The 20049-nt window shown below is 44.7% G+C and overlaps 1 protein-coding gene and 1 long non-coding RNA gene across 4 annotated transcripts in view; one reads left to right on the top strand and one right to left on the bottom strand.

The window, feature by feature from the left end:
* The window catches only part of LOC110341531, a 30999-nt gene that overhangs the window by 7989 nt on the left and 2961 nt on the right, over positions 1-20049 (top strand). The gene's annotated exons all lie outside the window — the stretch shown is intronic.
* Positions 18369-20049, bottom strand: part of Plb1 (phospholipase B1) — a 121844-nt gene continuing 120163 nt past the window's right edge. For all 3 annotated transcript variants that reach the window (XM_040730915.1, XM_040730916.1, XM_005073567.4), the window contains one exon: positions 18369-19357. In XM_040730915.1, coding sequence (XP_040586849.1) covers positions 19202-19357 — 156 coding nt within the window. In that variant the 3' untranslated portion in view covers positions 18369-19201. The remainder of the gene's footprint in view (positions 19358-20049) is intronic.

Here is a 20049-nt window from a genome sequence, read left to right as displayed (position 1 = left end):
TCGCAGCACTTGGAAGGCAGAGGCAGGTGGATCTCTGAGTTCAAGGCCAGTCTGGTCTATGTAGCAATTCCAGGACAAGCCAGAGCCACACAGAGGGACAACTGTCTCAAACAAAACAAAGTTGGGTATAGTGAATCATGCTCGTAAAATCCCAGTAGTGAGAGATGGAGACAGGATCTCTGAGGCTTGTTGGCCAACTAGTCCAGCTGAATCTTAGAGCTCCAGATAGAAATGAGATACTCTGACTCAGAAAACAGACATTGAGTGACTGAGGAAGACATTTAAGGTTGACCTTTTGGTCTCTACAAGCATGAACACACAAATGTACTTATGCTCTGTACACACACACACACACACACACACACACACACACACACACACGAACAAGGAACAAGTACCCACAGACAAACAGTATTTATTTGAAGTGAAGCACCCACCAAGCATCCTGTATTGTCTCCTAACAAATATGGCTGCCCCTTAGAATGCCACCGTTTTGGTTAGGACAGTTTTTTTTTTAATCATTTTTTATTTTAATTTTAAATAGCTTGTTTTACATGTCAATCCCAGTTCCCTCTCCCTCCCCTCCTCCCGCACTCCCCTTCCCCCCCCCCACCCTCCCACCCTATTGCCAAATCCTTCCACACAGGGGATATCTAGAATCTGTCATTTCACTCTGGGTAGGGTCCAGGCACTCCCCTAAGAGTCCAGGCTGAGAGAGCATCCCTCTTTGTGCTATAGGCACACGATGACTGTTTGTATTCCAGGAATAGACACTGATCCACAGCTCAGGGCCCCATAGGTTGCCCAGCATGGGACTGATCTGGACCCCCTAAATGTGAGTGTCCCATGCTGGCCTTCCCACTGTCGCTCTGGGGTCCAAGAGCTCTCCCCTGTTCAGATCAGCTGTCTCTGCTGGTTTTGCCAGCCCATTCTTTGCCAATTTGCTCATCATTCCTCTCTCTCTGTCACTGGGTTCCTTGGGTTCAGTTCAGTGATTAATTGTGTGTTTGCCTCTGCTTCCATCAGTCACAGGATGAAGGCTCCCGGATGGTTATAGACATCAAGTTCATTATCAGGAATGGGCATTCGAGGTGGTCTTTCCACTATTGCTTAGCTTGCCAATTGGTGTTATCCCTTTAGATCACTCGAGGTCACTCCGGTGCCTGATCTGTCTTCTATCCTATGATTCCCTCTTCCCTCTATTCTACCCCCACCCACTCAACTTCCTGTTCCCCCATGACCAACTCTCTTGCTCTTCACCTCCTCTCTTCTTCCCAGCTCCCACTCCACCCCCCTACCCCTAGCCGTGTTCCCCATCCATTCAAAGGATCTTGTCTCAATCCTCTTCTCTTGGGTACTATGCATATATGCATATCTTTTAGGTTCTTTCCTGTTTCCCAGACTCTCTATCAGTGGAAGTGCAGACTAGCACTATCCTGATCCATGTCTAACATCCATATATGAGTGAGTACATACCATGTTTGTCTTTTTGCGACTGGGTTACCTCACTCAGCATGGTTTCTTCCAGTGCTATCCATTTCCCTGCGAATTTCAAGATTCCATTGTTTTTTTCTGCTGAGTAATACTCCATTGTGTAAATGTACCACATTTTCTCTACCCACTCTTCAGTTGAGGGGCATCTAGGTTGCTTCCAGGTTCTCGCTATTACAAATAATGCTGCTATGAACATAGTGGAGCAGATGCCCTTGTTGTATGAATTTGCCTCATTTGGATATATGCCTAAGAGTGGAATTGCTGGGTCTAGTGGTAGATTAATTCCCATTTTCCTGAGGAATCTCCATACTGATTTCCAAAGAGGCTGTATGAGTCGGCACTCCCACCAGCAGTGGAGGAGTGTTCCCCTCTCTCCACATCCTCTCCAGCATAAATTGTCTTTGGTGTTTTTGATTTTAGCCATTCTGACAGGAGTAAGATGGTATCTCAGAGTTGCTTTGATTTGCATTTCCCTGATGGCTAAGGATGTTGAGCACTTTCTTAAGTGTCTCTTGGCCATTTTAGCCTCCTCTATTGAGAATTCTCTATTTAGTTCTGTACCCCACCTTTTAATTGGATCCTTTGGTGTTTTGGAGACTTGTTTCTTGAGTTCTTTGTAAATTTTGGAGATTAGCCCTCTGTCAGATGTAGGGTTAGTGAATATCTTTTCCCATTCTGTGGCCTGCCTTTTTGTCTTTTTGACTGTGTCCTTTGCCTTACAGAAGCTTTTTAGTTTCAGAAGGTCCCATTTGTTAATTGTCGATCTCAGTGCCTGTGCCACTGGTGTTATGTTTAGGAAGTGGTCTCCTGTACCAACTCGTTGAAGAGTATCTCCCACTTTCTCTTCTAAAAGTTTCAGTGTGGCTGGATTTATGTTGAGATCTTTGATCCATTTGGACTTAAGTTTTGTACAAGGCGATAAACATGGATCTATCTGCCGTCTTCTGCATACCAGTACCCAGTTATGCCAGCACCATTTGTTGAAGATGCTTTCTTTTTTTCCATTGTACAGTTTTAGCTTCTTTGTCAAAAATCAAGTGTTCATAGGTGTGTGGGTTAAAATTAGGGCTTTCGATTCAGTTCCATTGGTCTACCTGCCTATTTTTGTGCCAATACCAAGCTGTTTTCAGGACTGTAGCTCTATAATAGAGGTATGGTGATGCCTCCTGAAGTTCCTTTATTGTATAGGGTTGTTTTGGCTATCCTGGGCCTTTTTTTTTCCATATAAAGTTGATTAATGTTCTTTCCAGGTCCTTGAAGAATTGTGATGGAATTTTGATAGGGATTGCATTGAATCTGTAGACTGCTTTTGGCAAGATTGCCATTTTTATTATGTTGATCCTACCAATCCAAGAGCATGGGAGATCTTTCCATTTTCTGGTATCTTCTTTGATTTCTTTCTTTAAAGACACAAAGTTCTTGATATACAGGTCTTTCACTTCCTTGGTTAACATTATCCCCAGATATTTGATGCTGTTTTTAGCTATTGTAAAGGGTGATGTTTCTCTGATTTCTTTCTTAGTCACTTCATCATCTGTATATAATAGGGCCACTGATTTTTTTGAGTTTACCTTGTATCCTGCCACATTGCTGAAGGTGTTTATCAGCTCTAGGAGTAACCTTGCGGAGTTTTTTGGGTCACTTATGTAAACTATCATATCATCTGCAAATAGTGAAAGTTTGACTTCTTCTTTTCCTATTTGTATCCCCTTTATCTCCTTTTGTTGTCTTATTGCTGTAGCTAGAACTTCAAGTACAATATTGAAGAGATATGGAGAGAGTGGACAGCCTTGTCTTGTTCCTGATTTTAGAGGAATTGCTTTGAGTTTCTCTCCATTTAGTTTGATGTTAGCTGTTGGTTTATTGTTTATTGCTTTTATTATATTCAGGTACGTTCCTGTTATCCCTGATTTCTCTAGGACCTTTATCATGAAGGGGTGCTGGATTTTGTCATAGGCTTTTTCAGCATCTAGTGAGATGATCATGTGGTTTTTCTTTCGCAGTTTGTTAATATGGTGGATTACATTGATAGATTTTCTAATGTTGAACCATCCCTGCATTCCTGGGATGAAGCCTACTTGATCATGGTGGATGATTTTTCTGATGTGTTCTTGAATCCGGTTTGCGAGTATTTTATTGAGTATTTTTGCATCGATGTTCATGAGGGAAATTGGTCTATAGTTCTCTTTCTTAGTTGTGTCTTTGTGTGGCTTGGGTATCAAGGTAATTGTAGCCTTGTAGAAAGAGTTTGGCAGTGAGCCTCCTGCTTCTATTGTGTGGAATACTTTGAGGAGTATTGGAATTAGCTCTTCTTTGAATTTCTGGTAGAATTCTGCACTGAAGCCATCTGGGCCTGGGCTTTTTTTGTTTGGGAGACTTTTGATGACTGCTTCTATTTCATTAGGGGTTATAGGTCTGTTTAGATTGTTTATCTGTTCTTGATTTAGTTTTGGCAAGTGATATCTATCCAGGAAATTGCCCCTTAGAATGCCACCGTTTTGGTTAGGACAGTTTTGACAGAACCTTCTAGGGTTTGTCCTTGGTCTCCCTATTCTCTATGCATCCTTTATCTCTCCACCTCTCATTCATTTGCCTGTGACCTGCTGTCCACTTATTGTAAATCTCACCATGCTGCTTGGTTTTTCTAGACTTACACCTGTGGTCTCTTCTCAAACCCAAGTTGCCTTTGTTCTGGGTACATCTCCGGTCCCATGTGGCCTAGCCATGACTTACCACACCAACATCAAGGGCCAGTATATCTAAGCCATCAGAGATCTCCACTCACAGTTAGGGCTAAGAGCAAGGCCTAATATATTCAAGCCATCAGAGCCTTCTCTCAACTGGGACCCAAATCAATTAAGCAATTAGAAGCTTCTACTCTCAACTGGGACCAAGGTTAAAGCATAGTACAGTCAGAGCCTTCCACCCCAGTTGGGGCTAAGATTGAAGCTTAATACAGTCAAGCCCACCAGAGCCTTCCACTTCTAATAGTCCCCCAGAGACAGCAGCTCAGGGCTTTTACTCATTCATTAATTTCCTCATGCTGCCCATGAGTCACTAAAATGGGCTGAAGTTCATTCTTAGGGTTGAAATTATATGTAGGTATCTCATTGATTAGGCTGCCTTTAGGAGCATGCTTGACAAAAGGACTTAGGAATATATCCTTAGGTAGCAAAGAGCAAGAAGAGCCCTTTAAATTAATTAATTAAATTTATGTCAATACAATTATAATTCTGCTACCAAGGAAAGGGAAGCTTCTTTTAAAACATATTTTTTAGTAATATTTTAATTCATGCTTTGAAAAGTTTACACGTATGTACAATGTTTCTTGATCATATCAACCCCCCTGGCTCTCCCCTAACAGGTCCCCCTTCCATGAAAAGGAATCTTCTGTGAAGCAATCTACTAAGACAGCTAGCAACTCTTTCTTTTCCCTTTGAGATTTTTTTGGTGTGGTCACAAGAACACATGTAAGCCACTTGGGGTTTGGGAAGTGAAACATGGAGCTGTCAGTGGGAGTGATTGGTTAGTTTACAACTGTAGAATTTTAGAGCCTGCTTTGGGTGTTGTTTCAGAGGCAAACGTGGGATCAAACGAGCCCCCCACTACATCTCCACTGCCTAGGGATACCACTCAGACATCAGGACATCACACAGAGCAGCCAGAGAGCAAGACAGTAGTGCGTGCAATAGGATACAGCCGTTGTTTAATGAAAAGTCATGCAGACAAGTGAATTCCAAGGCTGGAAGAGAGAAGCTGGGCTCCTGACTGGGAGCAGTTAAAGGCTAATTAAAGAGAAGGTGTCATGTGAAGTTGGATCTGAGTGAGTGGAAAATGGAGCGTTCTAGAGAATAGAGACATATCTTTTCCTGTCCTCCACAGTCCTGTCTACAGTCCGTCAGGAGAGGCAGGGTGGATGACCGCTCTGATGTTGTTTCTGACTTGTACTCATACTGGGAGGTTGTGTGTTGGGGTATGTGTGTGTGTGTGTGTGTGTGTGTGTGTGTGTGTGAGTGAATATGCACAGCCACCTGGAGGTAGGTGTCCTTATAACCCACTATAAACTTGATTTTAATGTTCTCAAGATGGTTTTTTGTTTGTTTTTCAAGACAGGGTTTCTCTCTGTAATAGCCCTAACTGTCCTGGAACTTGATTTATAAACTAGGCTGGCCTCGAACTCACAGAGATCTGCCTGCCTGGCATTAAAGGCATGCATCACCATACCTGGTTGTGTTCTCAAGTTTTTTTTTGTTTTTGTTTTTTACCAGACAGGGTTTCTCTGTATTGTTTTGGAGGCTGTTGGTCCAGCCTGGCCTCGAACTCACAGAGATCTGCCTGCCTCTGCCTCCCGAGTGCTGGGATTAAAGACGTGCGCCACCACCGCCAGGCATGTTCTCAAGTTTTAACATGTTTCTAAGTCATTTGGGGATGAAGCAGCGGAATGGTTAATATGGGAGAAGAAGTCGGAGAGTTTGTTGAAATACAAATTGTTGTCTGTATCCATCCTTGGAAATGAAGGCTCTGAAGATCGGGGGTGGACTAGCAATCTGCCGTTTTAAAGAGCTTGCCAGGCAATCTGATGACAGGGGAACTTTTGACAATATTTGAACATAGCTGCAGAAGATAGTTCCCCATGCTACCCCCTGCCTTAAAGACCCCCCTGTTGCTGAGAAGAGCGCAGTCAAACATCCTTGATGGAGGTCAGCTCTTCAGGCATCTTCACAGTTTCTCAGACCCAAATCCTAGGGAGGAAAACGTAGTAGGAGACCTTGTCTCTCAAAGGAAATATAACCATATTATCATCTCTTAAGAAACTGCTGTGTAAGGGGGCTAAAGGGATGGCTTGACAGTTAGAGCATATTGTCTCCCTTGAGGAGGGCCTGAGGATCTGTCCCCAGCACCCACATGGCAGCTCACAACCATCTGTAGCTCCAGATTTTATGTCCTCCTCTGGCCTCCACAGGCATCAAGCATATACATGGTGCATACAAATACATACAAGCGGGCAAAATACTTACCCACACGCAAAATAAAAAATCTTACAAAGAAAACAATACTGCAAGGTTAGTGGGAAGAGGTCAATATCCTGTCCTTAGCAGAAATGGTTTTCATTCCTCATCAACTCCAAACATTATGATGTTGCCCAAACAGTTCCTGGTTTACCCCTGAAGTCCAGGTAGAGGCAGACATGCCCCAGTTTCTCTGTCTCTCTTCCACCAGGTTTCTCCTTCCTCATCTTAGAAGGTTCCTCATCTGTGCTTTCATTACAGTTTCTCCTTTGATGGCATGTCAGTTTCTCCAACCAGCCCAGATACTCCTGGACAGGGGATGCTCCTGACATACTCCCACCATTATGTGAACCTGGGCTTCGGAGACGAGCTCTAACTTCATACATTGTCTTTCATTGGAAACTCAGTGTGTTGCCAGTGTACATGATGGATTGATGTACGCTTGTGACACATTCATGAACTGATTCCCAACAGAGCACCTTTTGGTGCAGAAGTCAACCCCATTTTGGAGTATGTGGGAGGATACAGTAGGATATAGGAAACAAATACTAACTTAATGGCTTACATGCCTTTTTCATAAGGACAGGAAGAATTTTGCCTCTCTGTGGTCTTATTTGTGGATGGATGCTGGTGAACTTCCTGAGTGTCACATGCCATATCCCTTTGGGGGCAGTGTCCTCTTTTAATGTGCTATGGTGATTGTCCCCTAAAGTCACAGAAATTTGAAATTTTGTCACCAAAATTTGAAAGGTGTCTGATGGCAAGTTGTCAGATAAATTAAAAGCACAAGAAAAACCACAATGCTGGCTGGCTCCTGACAGAACTCTTGTAGCCACATGATGAAATTCAAGCTATGATGATTTAATCGGAGTCAGCATCAAGGCATAATTCTGGGCTAGTCCAGAAGTCTGGATTGAATATAGATTGATATGCACTCCTCCCTGATATTGCGCAACCCCTCCCTTTTATGTGTAACTGGTGCCTTCAGACATCAACTAGTGACATGAAGCCATATGGAGGAGCAGGACATTGAAGGAGGCGGCACTGGGTCCATGCTGATGAATCACTATACTTCACAGAGCAGTGTTTGAAATCGCAGGGCTCTGAGCTCCAGACCACATCAAAATTTCACTTAGCCATAAATGCGATATTAGGAGTTTTAATTTCTCTTCCTCTCCCTTTAGGTTTCCTTCTTGTAGTGATAAAAAGTACCCATGTGTCATCATGTTTAAATAAGGGAAGTCACACAGCAGCCAAGAGAATACATACTCGGTTTTTACACTGGTGGAAAATGTATGCAAAGCGCAATCAGATATTAGAACAAATTATACACTAAAACACCCCATATGTTTAGCCTACAATATTTATTTATTTGAGTCAGCTATGAAATATGGAGTGACTCTTGCATGTATTTGTGTCCCAATGAAGAAAGAAATGTACCAGTGAGTTTATTCTAGGTAGAATATTCTTTAACTCAAGTTATGCTTTGAGACTGGAGTGAAGCTCATGTGTTTAACATGTGAGATACACTTGAGTTCAGTCCCCAGGATGCTTTGGGGATGGAGGGATGACAGCCAGGCTCTGAGATTTATGTAGTTAGGTGACTGTCACGGTGAGATCATGGAGTGGCTTACAGAAGTCTAAACAGTATGGGCCAACCAAGAAATGCAACAAAGCTGGCCATAGTGGTATACAGCTCTAGTCTCTGCAGTCCCAGTCCTGGGGAGGCTGAGGCAGGAGAATCCTAAGTTCCATGCCAGCCTGTGTTAGCCCTATATAATGAGACACTTTCTCAAAAAGAAATAAAAGACAAAAAACAAAAACAAAATGACCCACAATGTATGAGGCTCTTCATGTATTATGGTATACTGTTTTATAACACATGTTTTGATGGAGTTAAGAGCACTTGTTTTTGCAGGGAGCCTGGGTTCATTTCCAAGAATCCATGTAGTGGCTCACAGTACTTTGTGACTCCAGTTTCAGGCAATCTGATGCCCTCTTACCTCTGTGGGCACCAGACATCACGTGGTATACAAATTTACATGCAGGCAAAACACCCATATGCATAAAAAGAAATCTTAAAACAGAATGATTTGGGAAAAAAATTAAGGAATGTGTCCTCACAATTAAAGTAATTTTCCTGTGTCAGTGGCCCCTCTCCTGTGAATGTACAGGGCTGCCTGCAGTGCCTTGGGCCCTGGGAAGCTGGTCCTGCCCCTTATGGTAGAGTCCTTTCCCACCCCCTTGGCTCTCCTGAGTGATTCTGAAGCAGATGCAGGCAGAGAAAGACTCATCCTTCCTTAGGGGGCTAGCCACTAGGAACTTGACCATGCTCCAGTGAATATATGGACAACACAAAATGGTCCTTTTCTTCTTGTGGGGGGTCACAGGCAGCGGGGTGCAGATGTGGGAAGACTGGGAGGGAGGTGAGCAGGATTTGGGCATATGAAGCGAGATTCCATAATAATAATAATAATAATTAATAATTAATAATAAACTCCTGGGTCAGATCTCTGTGACTTCATTTTGTAAATGCCCCAAGTGTCTTTCCCACAGTGCTGATGGTCTATAGTGAGCGAGTGAGTGTGGCTGTGTGTGTGTAAAAGCAGATTTCTTTGTTCCTTTGTAAGAATGCAAATAGAGCTACATCAATGCGATGATTTTGCTGTATCATTTACTGGCTACTGCAGCACAGCCAGAGGCATGCCGGGCGTCTCAGGCTATCATCATTCACGAGGTAATGCCAAACACAGGCTTTGCAGTTTAACAGAAGTCTCACGGCATTTTGTAACGAGAGGAAGACTTGCCTCCAAAGTGTTTTGGCCAGGTGCTTGTAAGAGGCATCCTGCTTGGAGATGAGTTATGCATTTTAATCAGTAGCTTGTTCCAAATTTGTTTCCCTTTGTGCCACTGACAACTGGGTGTCAGTCACATGGCACACAGGAACTATTAACAAAAAAGTAAACTCGGTTCATAGGAAAGGAGAAGAAATGATTCCTTTTTGAAAGTTGAAGTGTATGGTAATCTTCAAGGTGCTGACAAGTATAGATAAAATCCTCTAAAATATGACATCTGTCTATTTTTGTTTATTTAGAGGTTTGTTATTGTTGAGACAGGGTCTCATAAGTCCCAGGGTGACTCTGAACACACTGAGTAGCCAAGAATGACCTTAGCCTCTGGATCCTCCTGCGTCTACCTCCCAAATGCTAGATTACAGGTGTGTGCCACCACACCCAGTTTTATGTAGTGCCAAGGACCAAATACAGGGCTTTCAGAGACATTAAGACAGGCACCCCACCTACCATGCAAGCGACAAGCCCAGCCCTGAAGGTGATTTGTGTGTGCATGTTCATGTATATATGGGCACATGCTTGTCATGCACATGTCATGGACAGATGACATCCTCAGACGTCTGACCTCTTAGTTGCCCTTGTCATAGGCAGGCTCTCTTCTTGTTCACCCTTTTGTAAGATAGTCTAGCTGGCCCCGTGACTTCCATGACTCCCGCCTCTGCCTCCCATCTCAACACAGGCATGCTAGGATGGATAAGTGTGATGATTTTTACACGAGTTGTGGAGATTCAGGTGCTGGCCCTCATGCTTGCACGTCTAGTGCTTTTCCCACAGAGCCATATTCTCAGCTCCTGGAGGTATTTTTTTTTAAAGGAAAAGTTGGGGCAGGTGTTTGGAAATGTTACTGTTACATAACACAACAGCAGGAGCCTTGGGGTCTGTGTAGAGTAACACCATCTGTGCATATTCAAACTGGCTTAGAAGGGAGTGTTCTGAGCTGGCTCTACATTTCGATGGGGTCTGGTACTTCGGGCCTGTAACCCCAGCTGCTTGGGGAGACTGAGGCAGGAGGATCATAAAGGTAGTCTGTCTGGGCTACAGGGCAAGTTCAAGGCCTGTCTGCAACAGAGACTCAGTGGTAGAAAGGTTTTTGTTTTTGTTTTTTTGGCAAATTCAAGGTCCTCAGTTCAATCCCCAGTGTAAAAAGAACAAGAAACTCAAGTGGAAGAATAACTGTAGGTTATAGAAGCTTTAGTGGAAATGAGAAATCTTCCAGCTGGGTCACTTTCCCTTCCTCCCAAACAAGCGGACACTGGGCAGTAGGCTAATAATTCCCAGAGGTGCTTTAACACATCTTTGGAGAATTGCATCAAATTCTGCTAACCAAGGGACAGTTGTGGCTACCTATCTTTGTAAGGAATCTCTCCAGCTGCAATGATCTTTGAAATCAAATTTAGAAAGGTTAGGTGGTTTTAAATAATAGTGAAGTCTATTCCATCAAAATGCTCTTTCCCCCACAAGACTACTATTTTGGCAAGAGCCAAATGCTTATTTTTATCTGTAACTTTAATTATAACATAATTATTTTGTCATCATAACAACTATAACTTCAAGTGTATTTTTCTTTTAAAAATTGTATGTATTTGTGCATGTGTGTGTATGTATTTATGTGTATTCAGTTGTATGTGTGTATATATGTAGGTGCTCATGTGACATGGCACATGTACAGGGGTCAGATGGCAACTTGTCGGCGTTAGTTTTCTCCTACAACCTGAGTTCCTGGGATTGAATTGAGGTCCGCAGGCTTGGTAGCAAGTGTTACCCACGGGGACATTTCGTCAGCCCCGATCCTAGTTTTGTCACAAAAATAATACACATACATATAGAGGTACTTGCAATTTAAAAAAAAGATTTATTTACTCATTATGTATACAGTGTTCTCTGCATGTATTTCTGCATACCAGAAGAGGGCACCAGATCTCATTACAGATAGTTGTGAGCCACCATGTGGTTGCTGTGAATTGAACTCAGGACCTCTGGAAGAGCAGCCAGTACTCTTAACCTCTGAGCCATCTCTCCAACCCTGATACTTGCAATTTTTAACTTTATTTCATGTACATTGGTGTCAGATCCCCTGGAACTGGAGTTACAGACCATTGTGAGCTGCTACGTGGGTGCTGGGAATTGAACCCAGATCCTCTGGAAGAGCAGCTGAACCACAAGACCTATGACACTTACAAATTTTATATTGGGTTGTATGTTAGAAGTATTTCCTGGGTGTTACATAATGGACAAGTTAGGATCCCCAACAAACTAGATTCCTATCCCTTTGATGGCAGGCCTGTGCCTGTCTGGAGGAAGAGGTAGGATACAGACTGGTCCAGGCATTTTTGTTATGGAAACAGTATCAGTATCAACTCAGGGACAACAGCACTGAATAAATGAACATTAGCAGAGCAACAAAGGCAATCAAATAAAATAGGAAATTGATGTGTTTCCCATGAATAGTACTAACAATAGCCAAATCTCTTAAGTGAGCTCTGTGCTCCAAGAAGTGCCCGGTGCCTTCTCTCGGACTGTCCTGCACACCCATCACAGCCATACAAGGTCTGAGTCATGGTGGGAACGCCCACAGGGTCGGTTTCACAGCACTCATGACAACTTCTGGAAGTAGGGGGCTGCTCTTTTGGACAATTTAGGAAGCGGCTTAGGTTTCCTTGTGTGTCAAGGGGGTTTCAGTTCCATAGAGAGTCTGGTCCTGTGCCCTGCTGTGTAAAATGTAAAAATAGGACTGGAGAAGAAAGGTCAACTGCTGAGTCTCCATCTGTAATGACGTCATTCTTGATCCTTACCAGTCCCCAGAGACATGCTCTGAGCTGCTTTTCCCTGGGCTCTGCCCTAGGCTAGGCACCTCATTCTCAAGAAGATTAACACCTTTTAGCTGGCGATTTGTCCTGACTATGTAAAGGGGACAGAGGTGGCAGTGATGGCTTGTCACTCTGGCGATAAATGGTCTAATGTGGTCAGTTTTGTGGTGTGTGACCTGTGAGTCAGTTCAAAAGAGCCTCCTTGGCTGAATACTGCTGCTGTTTAAAAATTCTTCATCAGGCCGATGTGTTGGATGTGTTGGTACACACCTTTAATCCCAGCACTTGGGAGGCAGAGGCAGGCAGATGTCTGTGAGATTGAGACCAACCTGGTCTACAGAGTGAGTTACAGGACAGGCTCCAAAGCTACACAGAGAAACCCTGTCTCAAAAACAAACAAACAAAAACAAAACAAAACAAAATTCTCCATTAGATTTTCACAAAAGCTCCTGTATTTTAGCTTTGCCTTAAGCCTTCTGAACTATGCAGTTGGTCTTGGGTCTAGGCCAGGATGGAGTAGTCCGTTTGGAGCAGCTTGAAGCACTTGACTGAGCTGGCAGCCAACTCCATAGCCCATTACTACCTTGGAAATCAAGTCTAGAAGTAAACAGCCTCAAACCAGACTTTGAATGGTTGTATTACAAAGTCCCTTGGCAAGGTGGGCAGGGAAGGCAGCTGAATCCCAGGGGAGGTTTGGGGACTAGGGAGTGAGAACCCATGCTGTCTTTTTTCCTGGGCCCTGAGTTTGGCCACCCACCACAATAGCACATAGAACTGCACCACCCATCTCTTTGATTGGCCTTCTGGCAGACCAGTCCAAATGGGATTTACACAGTGCTCATAGAGGCCTGCCACGTATGTGCCCTGCCCACCCCGTGTGTGGGGAGCAAGCTTCTGCCTCATTCATTCCACTCCCTGCAGGCACCAGTGCAAAACCGAGCCTTTTGTAACTGCACTAGGACCCGTAGTTCTATTCTAGGCATACGTTGGAGACACATGGAGAGAACCCAGGTCCTCTGGAAGAATAGTCAGTGCTCTTAACCACTGGCCATCTCTCCAGCCCCTTTTTAATATTTAACAATTTTTTGTTCTTTGGTTTTTTTTTTTTTTGACAAGACAGGGTTTCTCCATGTAACCTTGGCTGTCCTGGAACTTGCTCTGTAGACCAGTCTGGCATTGAACTCAGAGATCCACCTGCCTCTGCCTCCTGAGTACTGGGATGGAAAGCATGTACCACCACTGCCTGGTTTTTATTATTTAAAAATTATTTATTTTTGAGACAGGGTTTCACTATTTTTAGCTGGCCTGAAACTTGCTATGTATATCAGACTGAACTTGAACTCACAGTTCTGCTTGTCTCTGCCTCCTACATCCTGGGTGTGTGACACTACATCTGGCATTTTACAAAATAGAAATCCACAAGTCACCATAATGTCATAGTGTCAGGCTCAGTCACAGCTCAGGCTTACTGCTGGAAGTCCTGGTGTACAGTCCACGTGAGACACACCAGTCACTTTCTCTAGTAATGACATATTTCATTTGGTTCTCAGGTCTTCCATACATATACTGCCTTGTTCTTACATCTTGAGCTTTTATCCCTAAAAATACTTAATATTGTATGTGTATGTGCCCGAGTATATACATGTATACCACATGCATGCAGGTACCTTCAAAGATCAGAAACTAGAGTAATAGGTGGCTATGAGCATCTGATGAGGATGCTGAGAACCAAGCCTATGTCCTCTGGAACAAGTGTCTTAACTACCAACCCACTCCTCAATTTAAAAAGAAAAAACCATGTAGATATGCTCATGTGTTACTGTGATGACATTTTTGCCAACAGGGGACCATATATAGAATGGTACTTCCGTAAGGTTATAATGGAGGTGAAGGTTTTTTATCCTGTAGTAATTCTCTCTCTCTCTCTCTCTCTCTCTCTCTCTCTCTCTCTCTCTCTCTCTCTCTCTCTCTCTCTCTCTCTCTCTCTCTCTCTCTCTCTCTCTCTCTCTCTCTCTCTCTCTCTGTGTGTGTGTGTGTGTGTGTGTGTGTGTGTGTGTGTATGTGTGTGTGTTAGTTACTTTTCCATTGCTGTGATAAGGCATTATGGCCAAGGCAAATGTATTAGCTAGTTTTATGTTAGCTTGATACTAGCTGGAATAATCAGAGGGGAGCCTCAGTTAAGAAAATGCCTCCAACCGGGTGGTGGTGGCGCACGCCTTTAATCCCAGCACTCGGGAGGCAGAGGCAGGGGGCTCTCTGTGAGTTCGAGGCTGGGCTGGACCGACAGCCTCCAAAACAATACAGAGAAACCCTGTCTCGTAAAAACCAAAAAGAAAAAAAGAAAAAGAAAAAAGAAAATGCCTCCAGAAGATGGGGCAGCAGACAAACCTGGAGGGCATTTTCTGATGGGGGAAAGCCCAGCCCACTGTGGGTGGGGCCATACCTGTGCTGGTGGTCCTGGGTTCTATAAGAGAGCAGGCTGAGCCATCCATGAGGAACAAGGCAATAAACAGCACCCTCCATGGCCTCTGCATCAGCTCCTGCCTCCAGGTTCCTGCCCTGTTGAGGTCCTGTTCTGACTGTCTTCAGTGATGGACTGTTATCTGGAAATCAACCCTTCCGTCTCCAAGATGCTTTGGCCACGGTGTTTCATACAGCAATAGTGACCCAAGCTAGGAGCAGCTTAAAGAAAGGAGAGTGTATTTGTGCTTATGGTTCCCGAGGCGTAAGCGTCCTTCCTTGCTGGGAATAGAGGTAGCAGGACAGGCGCGGTGGCTGGGGCAATGGCTGAGAGCTCGCATCTTTCCTTCTTTTTTCTTTCTTTTTCTTTTAATTTTTATTTTTTACATTCCAATCCCAGTTCCCCCTCCCTCCTTTCCTCATGGGGAGCTCGCATCTTAAGATGTGAGCAGGAAGCAGAGAGAGTGAACTGGAACTGGCTTGAGGCTTTGAAACCTCAACGCCTCTGCTCGGTTGCATACTTCCTCCAGCAAGGCCAGATCTCCTAACCCTTCCAAATGACACTGTCAAACACTCGAGGACACTCGAACCGTCGCAGCATGTGTACATAGGAGTGTGGCTGCCCGTGTGTGCATGTGCACATGGAGGTCACAGGTCAACTTTGGGTGTCTTCCTCGACTGCTCTCCAGTTTTGAGGCAGGGTCTCTCACTGAACCTAGTGCCCATCAACTCTGATAGGCTAACAGGCCCTGTGTCTCTGCCCCCTTCCTCCTAGGACTGGGGTTATAGATGCTCACCGCCGTACCCAGATTTCTATGTGGGTACTTGTGCATCCAAACTCATGCTTGCACAGCCGTCCCCTACCAGCTGACCAATCTCTCCGGCCCTCAGTCCTGATGTCTTGGTGCAACACATTACTCACACGCATGTGATACTAACAATGGTGTACACAAGTATAGCATATACAACACTCAGAAACAGTGTCACTAGTTATACCCTACACTATTATTGTAGAGTGTATTCTTCGTATTTATAAAGAAAACAGTTGTTATAAACGGTGTGCCATGATACATTATGAAGAGTCTCATACATTGTGGCTCCCCACCTCCCGCCCCCCCATCTCTCTCTGTCTCTCTTTGAGAAAGCGTCTCATTATATAGGGTTATCCAGGCTGGCATGGAACTTGGGTCCTCTGACCTCAGCCTCCCCAGGGTTGGGACTAGAGCTGTACACCACTATGGCCAGCTTTGCTGCATTTCTTGGTCGGCCTGTACTGTTTAGGCTAGTGTAAGCTACTCCACGATCTCACGGTGACACAATCGTCTAACTACATAAATCTCAGGACCTGGCTGTCATTAGGTAACAAAACTGTGATCCCTCTCGAGTGCTCTGTCAGGTCTGATTGTGACATCGGATTCTCACTCTCCCTGACTGTTTGGTTTTGCTTATGAAAAGACTGGCTACAAATCTTTGGAGTTAATTTTTTTTTGGGGGGGGATCGTTTTTTCTTGTTTTTTTTTTCAAGACAGGGTTTCTCTCCATGTAGCCTTTCTGCTCTGTAGACCAGGCTGAGCTTGAACTCAGAGATCTGCTTGCCTCTGTCTCCCAAGTGCTGGGATTAAAGGTGAGTGCCACCACCACCCGGCTTGAAGTTAATTCTTAAAATCACAGGTTATCAATCAGGTGAGTTCTTCTGCCCAGGGCAATGATAGAACTGTCACTGTGCTACTCATGTCCTACGCTTCCAGGTTTTTATTTGATTTTATAGACGATTCATCTGCAGTTGGGTTCAACTCATGACTGAACTTGGTGGTCATTTTCTGTTTGGAGGCTATTCTTCTACTGTGGAATTATTTTCCACTGTCTGTAATGAAAACAACCAAGTCAGTTCCCTCTTCTCTGAATCTTGGGTTCTTTCTCTGTGCAGAGAAGGTGATGACAGGAATGGATGGGGTGCCTGTCCGGCCTGGTCCAAGTGCTAGAACGATGTCAGTTTTCTTCTTGTACCCTCTCTTACTCTCCCACCTCTCTATTTTCAGGGTCTCATGTAGCCCAGGCTTGTTTTGAAATCACTATGTAGCCAAGGATGACCTTGAGCTTGTGAGTCCCCTGTCTGTACTTCTGAGTGCCATCACTTCTGACTTACTGGTGCTGGAGATCCAACCCAGGGCTTCATTCATCCCAGTAGGCACGCTGCCACCTGGACGGCAGCCCCGGCCCTCAACCTTCCTGAGAACACGTTCCTTTGAATGGGTCTTCCTCGCTGTCATTCACAGTTCCCACTGAGAGGCACACTGCCACAAATCATAACCACAAGTCACTGCTAGCCCCTTGCCTTCTCCACGTGGTCCTTCCAGTGGCTGACTCCTCATTTCCCCAGACAGCACCTTGATACAGACCAGGCCCATCCCTTTCTCTACCTATGCAGAATTACCACTCTTAATGGCTCAATTATTCCCCTTGGGCCTCTAACAAGATCATCACTCCATCTTTCAGAGCTCAATTAATGTTCCAAAAGCCTTGCTGAAAGATTCTGACTAGGTTTAATCCACCCTAATCTTTCCTTTATGAGTTTAAAAGCTTCCATGGGGCTTACCACAGAGGATAACATCCCTGGAAATTATTGGCTTTGTTCATGGTGTGGCTTTGGGCGTGACCTAGACTGTTTACCTAAAAGGACATGGCACACCTTCAGTGACACAGATCCTGAGTCCCTCATCCAAAATGCGTGATACGAGTGTTTTGGATTGTGTATTTTCTTGGGTATTTGTATGTATGTAGTTGAGATACCTTAAGGATGGAACCGAAGTATAAAGATGAGACCCACTTTGTTTCGGACAAGCCAGCCACAAGTAGTCTGCAGGTAACTCCACACAATGTTTCAATGTCATACAGGGTCAGGCATGGAATTTTCCACTTGTACTACCATGCTGGTGTTGAGTGTGCCAGGTTTTTGGATCAGGTGTTGTCTGTTCCTCTTTCCACCCCAACCCCAGACAACACCTGATCCAAAAACCTGGCACACTCAACACCAGCATGGTAGTACAAGAGGAACGGGGGCTGGGAAAAAAGGAAGCACATGGTTTGGAACTCATCTCACATGAGAAGCATCTGGGGATGTGCTTATACAGTTCATGGAATGAACAGGGCACAGTACACTATTCATAGAGGCAGAATCGGAAGCCCAGGAGAACTCAGACACTGAGTTCTTGTTTATCTTCCCTAAAAGAGATGATGAGCTCCCAGGAGAGGAATTCAGTCTCCATCCCTTGAGACTACCACCCATCCCCAGGGCTTTGGCCCAACCTTTTACTAAAAATGACACGTTTTCATTTGTATGGTGTTTTGGGGGTAACAAGTGCCTCTGTATAATCTGCTTTTCAAAAGTGCTGTGAGGCAAGACAAATGGGTGCTTGCATTCCAGTTTTATTGATATAGAATCTGAGAAGTTGAGCGTGAGAACGGGCTTTGAATATACGGGGTTCTAACTTGCACCATCATCCCGTGCTTTGGAATTATAGAGATACTTAACATGATCAGGTGGTACTTCTGGATTCTTGTTAGGTTCTTTGAGGTGAAATTAACATGGCATACAATAGTTTTTAAAAATAATTCATTGGCATTTAGTACATTCGCAGTGATGATCACCACCGCCATTTTCAAAGTCCCCCCCCCGTGGTTTTGTGCAAAATAAAAGGGAGAATGTATATGAGGCATACAGCTCTGGCCTTGCTCCGAGACAGTGGTCTGTATTTTCAGATTTAATCCAGATTCCTCTCAGATCAGCTAATGTAGAATTAGAAATTACCTAGAATTAGCACCATTTGAAAATCAGGTTGAAGGGATATGATATAATTCATATCCCAATCTGGCTTTCTTCCAAAATGGCATACTCTCTTCCATGAAAACTCCCTGAGCAACCAGACACATCTACCAGTGATCAACTACATTGTCAAAGAGACTCTTCTTTGCTGGAAGGAGTTTGTCTTCCTAGTCAGGCTGTGACAGGCATAGCTCAGAGGCCATCACAAGGCTCCCATTGTCTTGGACACGAGGCACGGCAGGTGCTGAGTGTAATAGAACACTGACCAGTCAGCCCCAGACTCCAGCTACCATCAGGTAACCAGTGCTTTCGTTTCTTTAGAAACTGTGGGTTTGGTGAGCAACAATATATGCTTGTCATAGGGCTGTGACGGAGCTGGACAGGGCCAGTCTGGACTCTGGTCTTATCATCCCCCCCTCCCCGCAACCCTACCTGGTATAGGACTAAAGACACTCTGGCTCCTACACCTGTATATGCATCAGATGGAGGATGAGGGATAGGACCAGGCTAAGCCAAGAATAAAGCGGTCTTTCATTAAAGGCTCTGGTCCTCTGTAAACCTTGGAGCAGCCAAGTTCCCAAGAAGTGACAGTTCCTTTGGCTTCTGAGGGCACCAAGTATAGAAGCAAGGTTGGCCACAGTGTCCAGGGCTTCTGCAGCTGAAGGCCAGATCAGGAGTGTAGTTGGGAATTTGGGTGAAGATCCATTCAGTGTCCTAGAAACTGGCAGCATTTGGACTTGCTGGAAGAACATCTTTTTAGGAACGTCTCAGGGCTCTCCACAGCATCATTCCAAGGATGCCAACTACCAGGCCACCTATTGCCGCCACCGGCACTGCCCAGTACAGCACCTTGGAGGATGATACGTCTGGGAGGAGCTGAGTATTCCGAAGGGTGTAGAGGAAAGGGCTTTCCTGGGGAAGGAGGCGGGAGGATCAGAGGTTAAAGGTTTCTATCCACCCATCCATCTGCCCAAATTCCATCTCTAAAAGAGAGCGATGACCTCACTGCTGCATGTCCTTGTTGTAAATCTCCTTCACACTGTACCTGAACCTTCCCTGTGAGGATGGGTCTGTCAAATGGTCAACACCCAGTTATAACCTCTCTTTGTTTTCTCACCAAATGTAATTTTGAGAGATGGGGAATTGGTAAGCTACTATTAGAAGACTCTTGAGGTGCAGGCTGCTCTGAGTCCATCTGGTAGTTTCCCATTCCAAGAGTGCCCAGGGCTCAGGAAAACTCAGGGCAAGAGGAGCCCTGGTCTTGTAGTGGATTCAAGCACCCAAGGGAGAAGTGGATGGGAGGGCAGGCATCTGAGCCTGCCTCTGTGGGTCTCCTGCCCTCTTAGCAAACAAACCTCAGGCACTGCTCCCAGGTTGGGAGCTCTGATGAGCAACTGTGGACTAAGGATATATATCTTCTCATTGTCCAGGAGGGAGCTGTGCAGGAACAACCACATTAAAAAGGAGAGGAGGCAGGAGCCGTAGAACAAGACGAGGTGGAGAGTAGCCCAGGGGATGAGGGACCAATGGGTGGGGTCAGAAGGGGGTGAACATTTTCAGTCAAAGTCAGTAGCGAATGGAAGTAAAACCACACTCATGGGACT

The sequence above is a fragment of the Mesocricetus auratus genome, unplaced genomic scaffold (assembly GCF_017639785.1).
Source record: "Mesocricetus auratus isolate SY011 unplaced genomic scaffold, BCM_Maur_2.0 Super-Scaffold_100024, whole genome shotgun sequence".
Lineage (NCBI taxonomy): Eukaryota > Metazoa > Chordata > Mammalia > Rodentia > Cricetidae > Mesocricetus > Mesocricetus auratus.
This window is presented reverse-complemented; position numbering and strand designations above follow the sequence as displayed.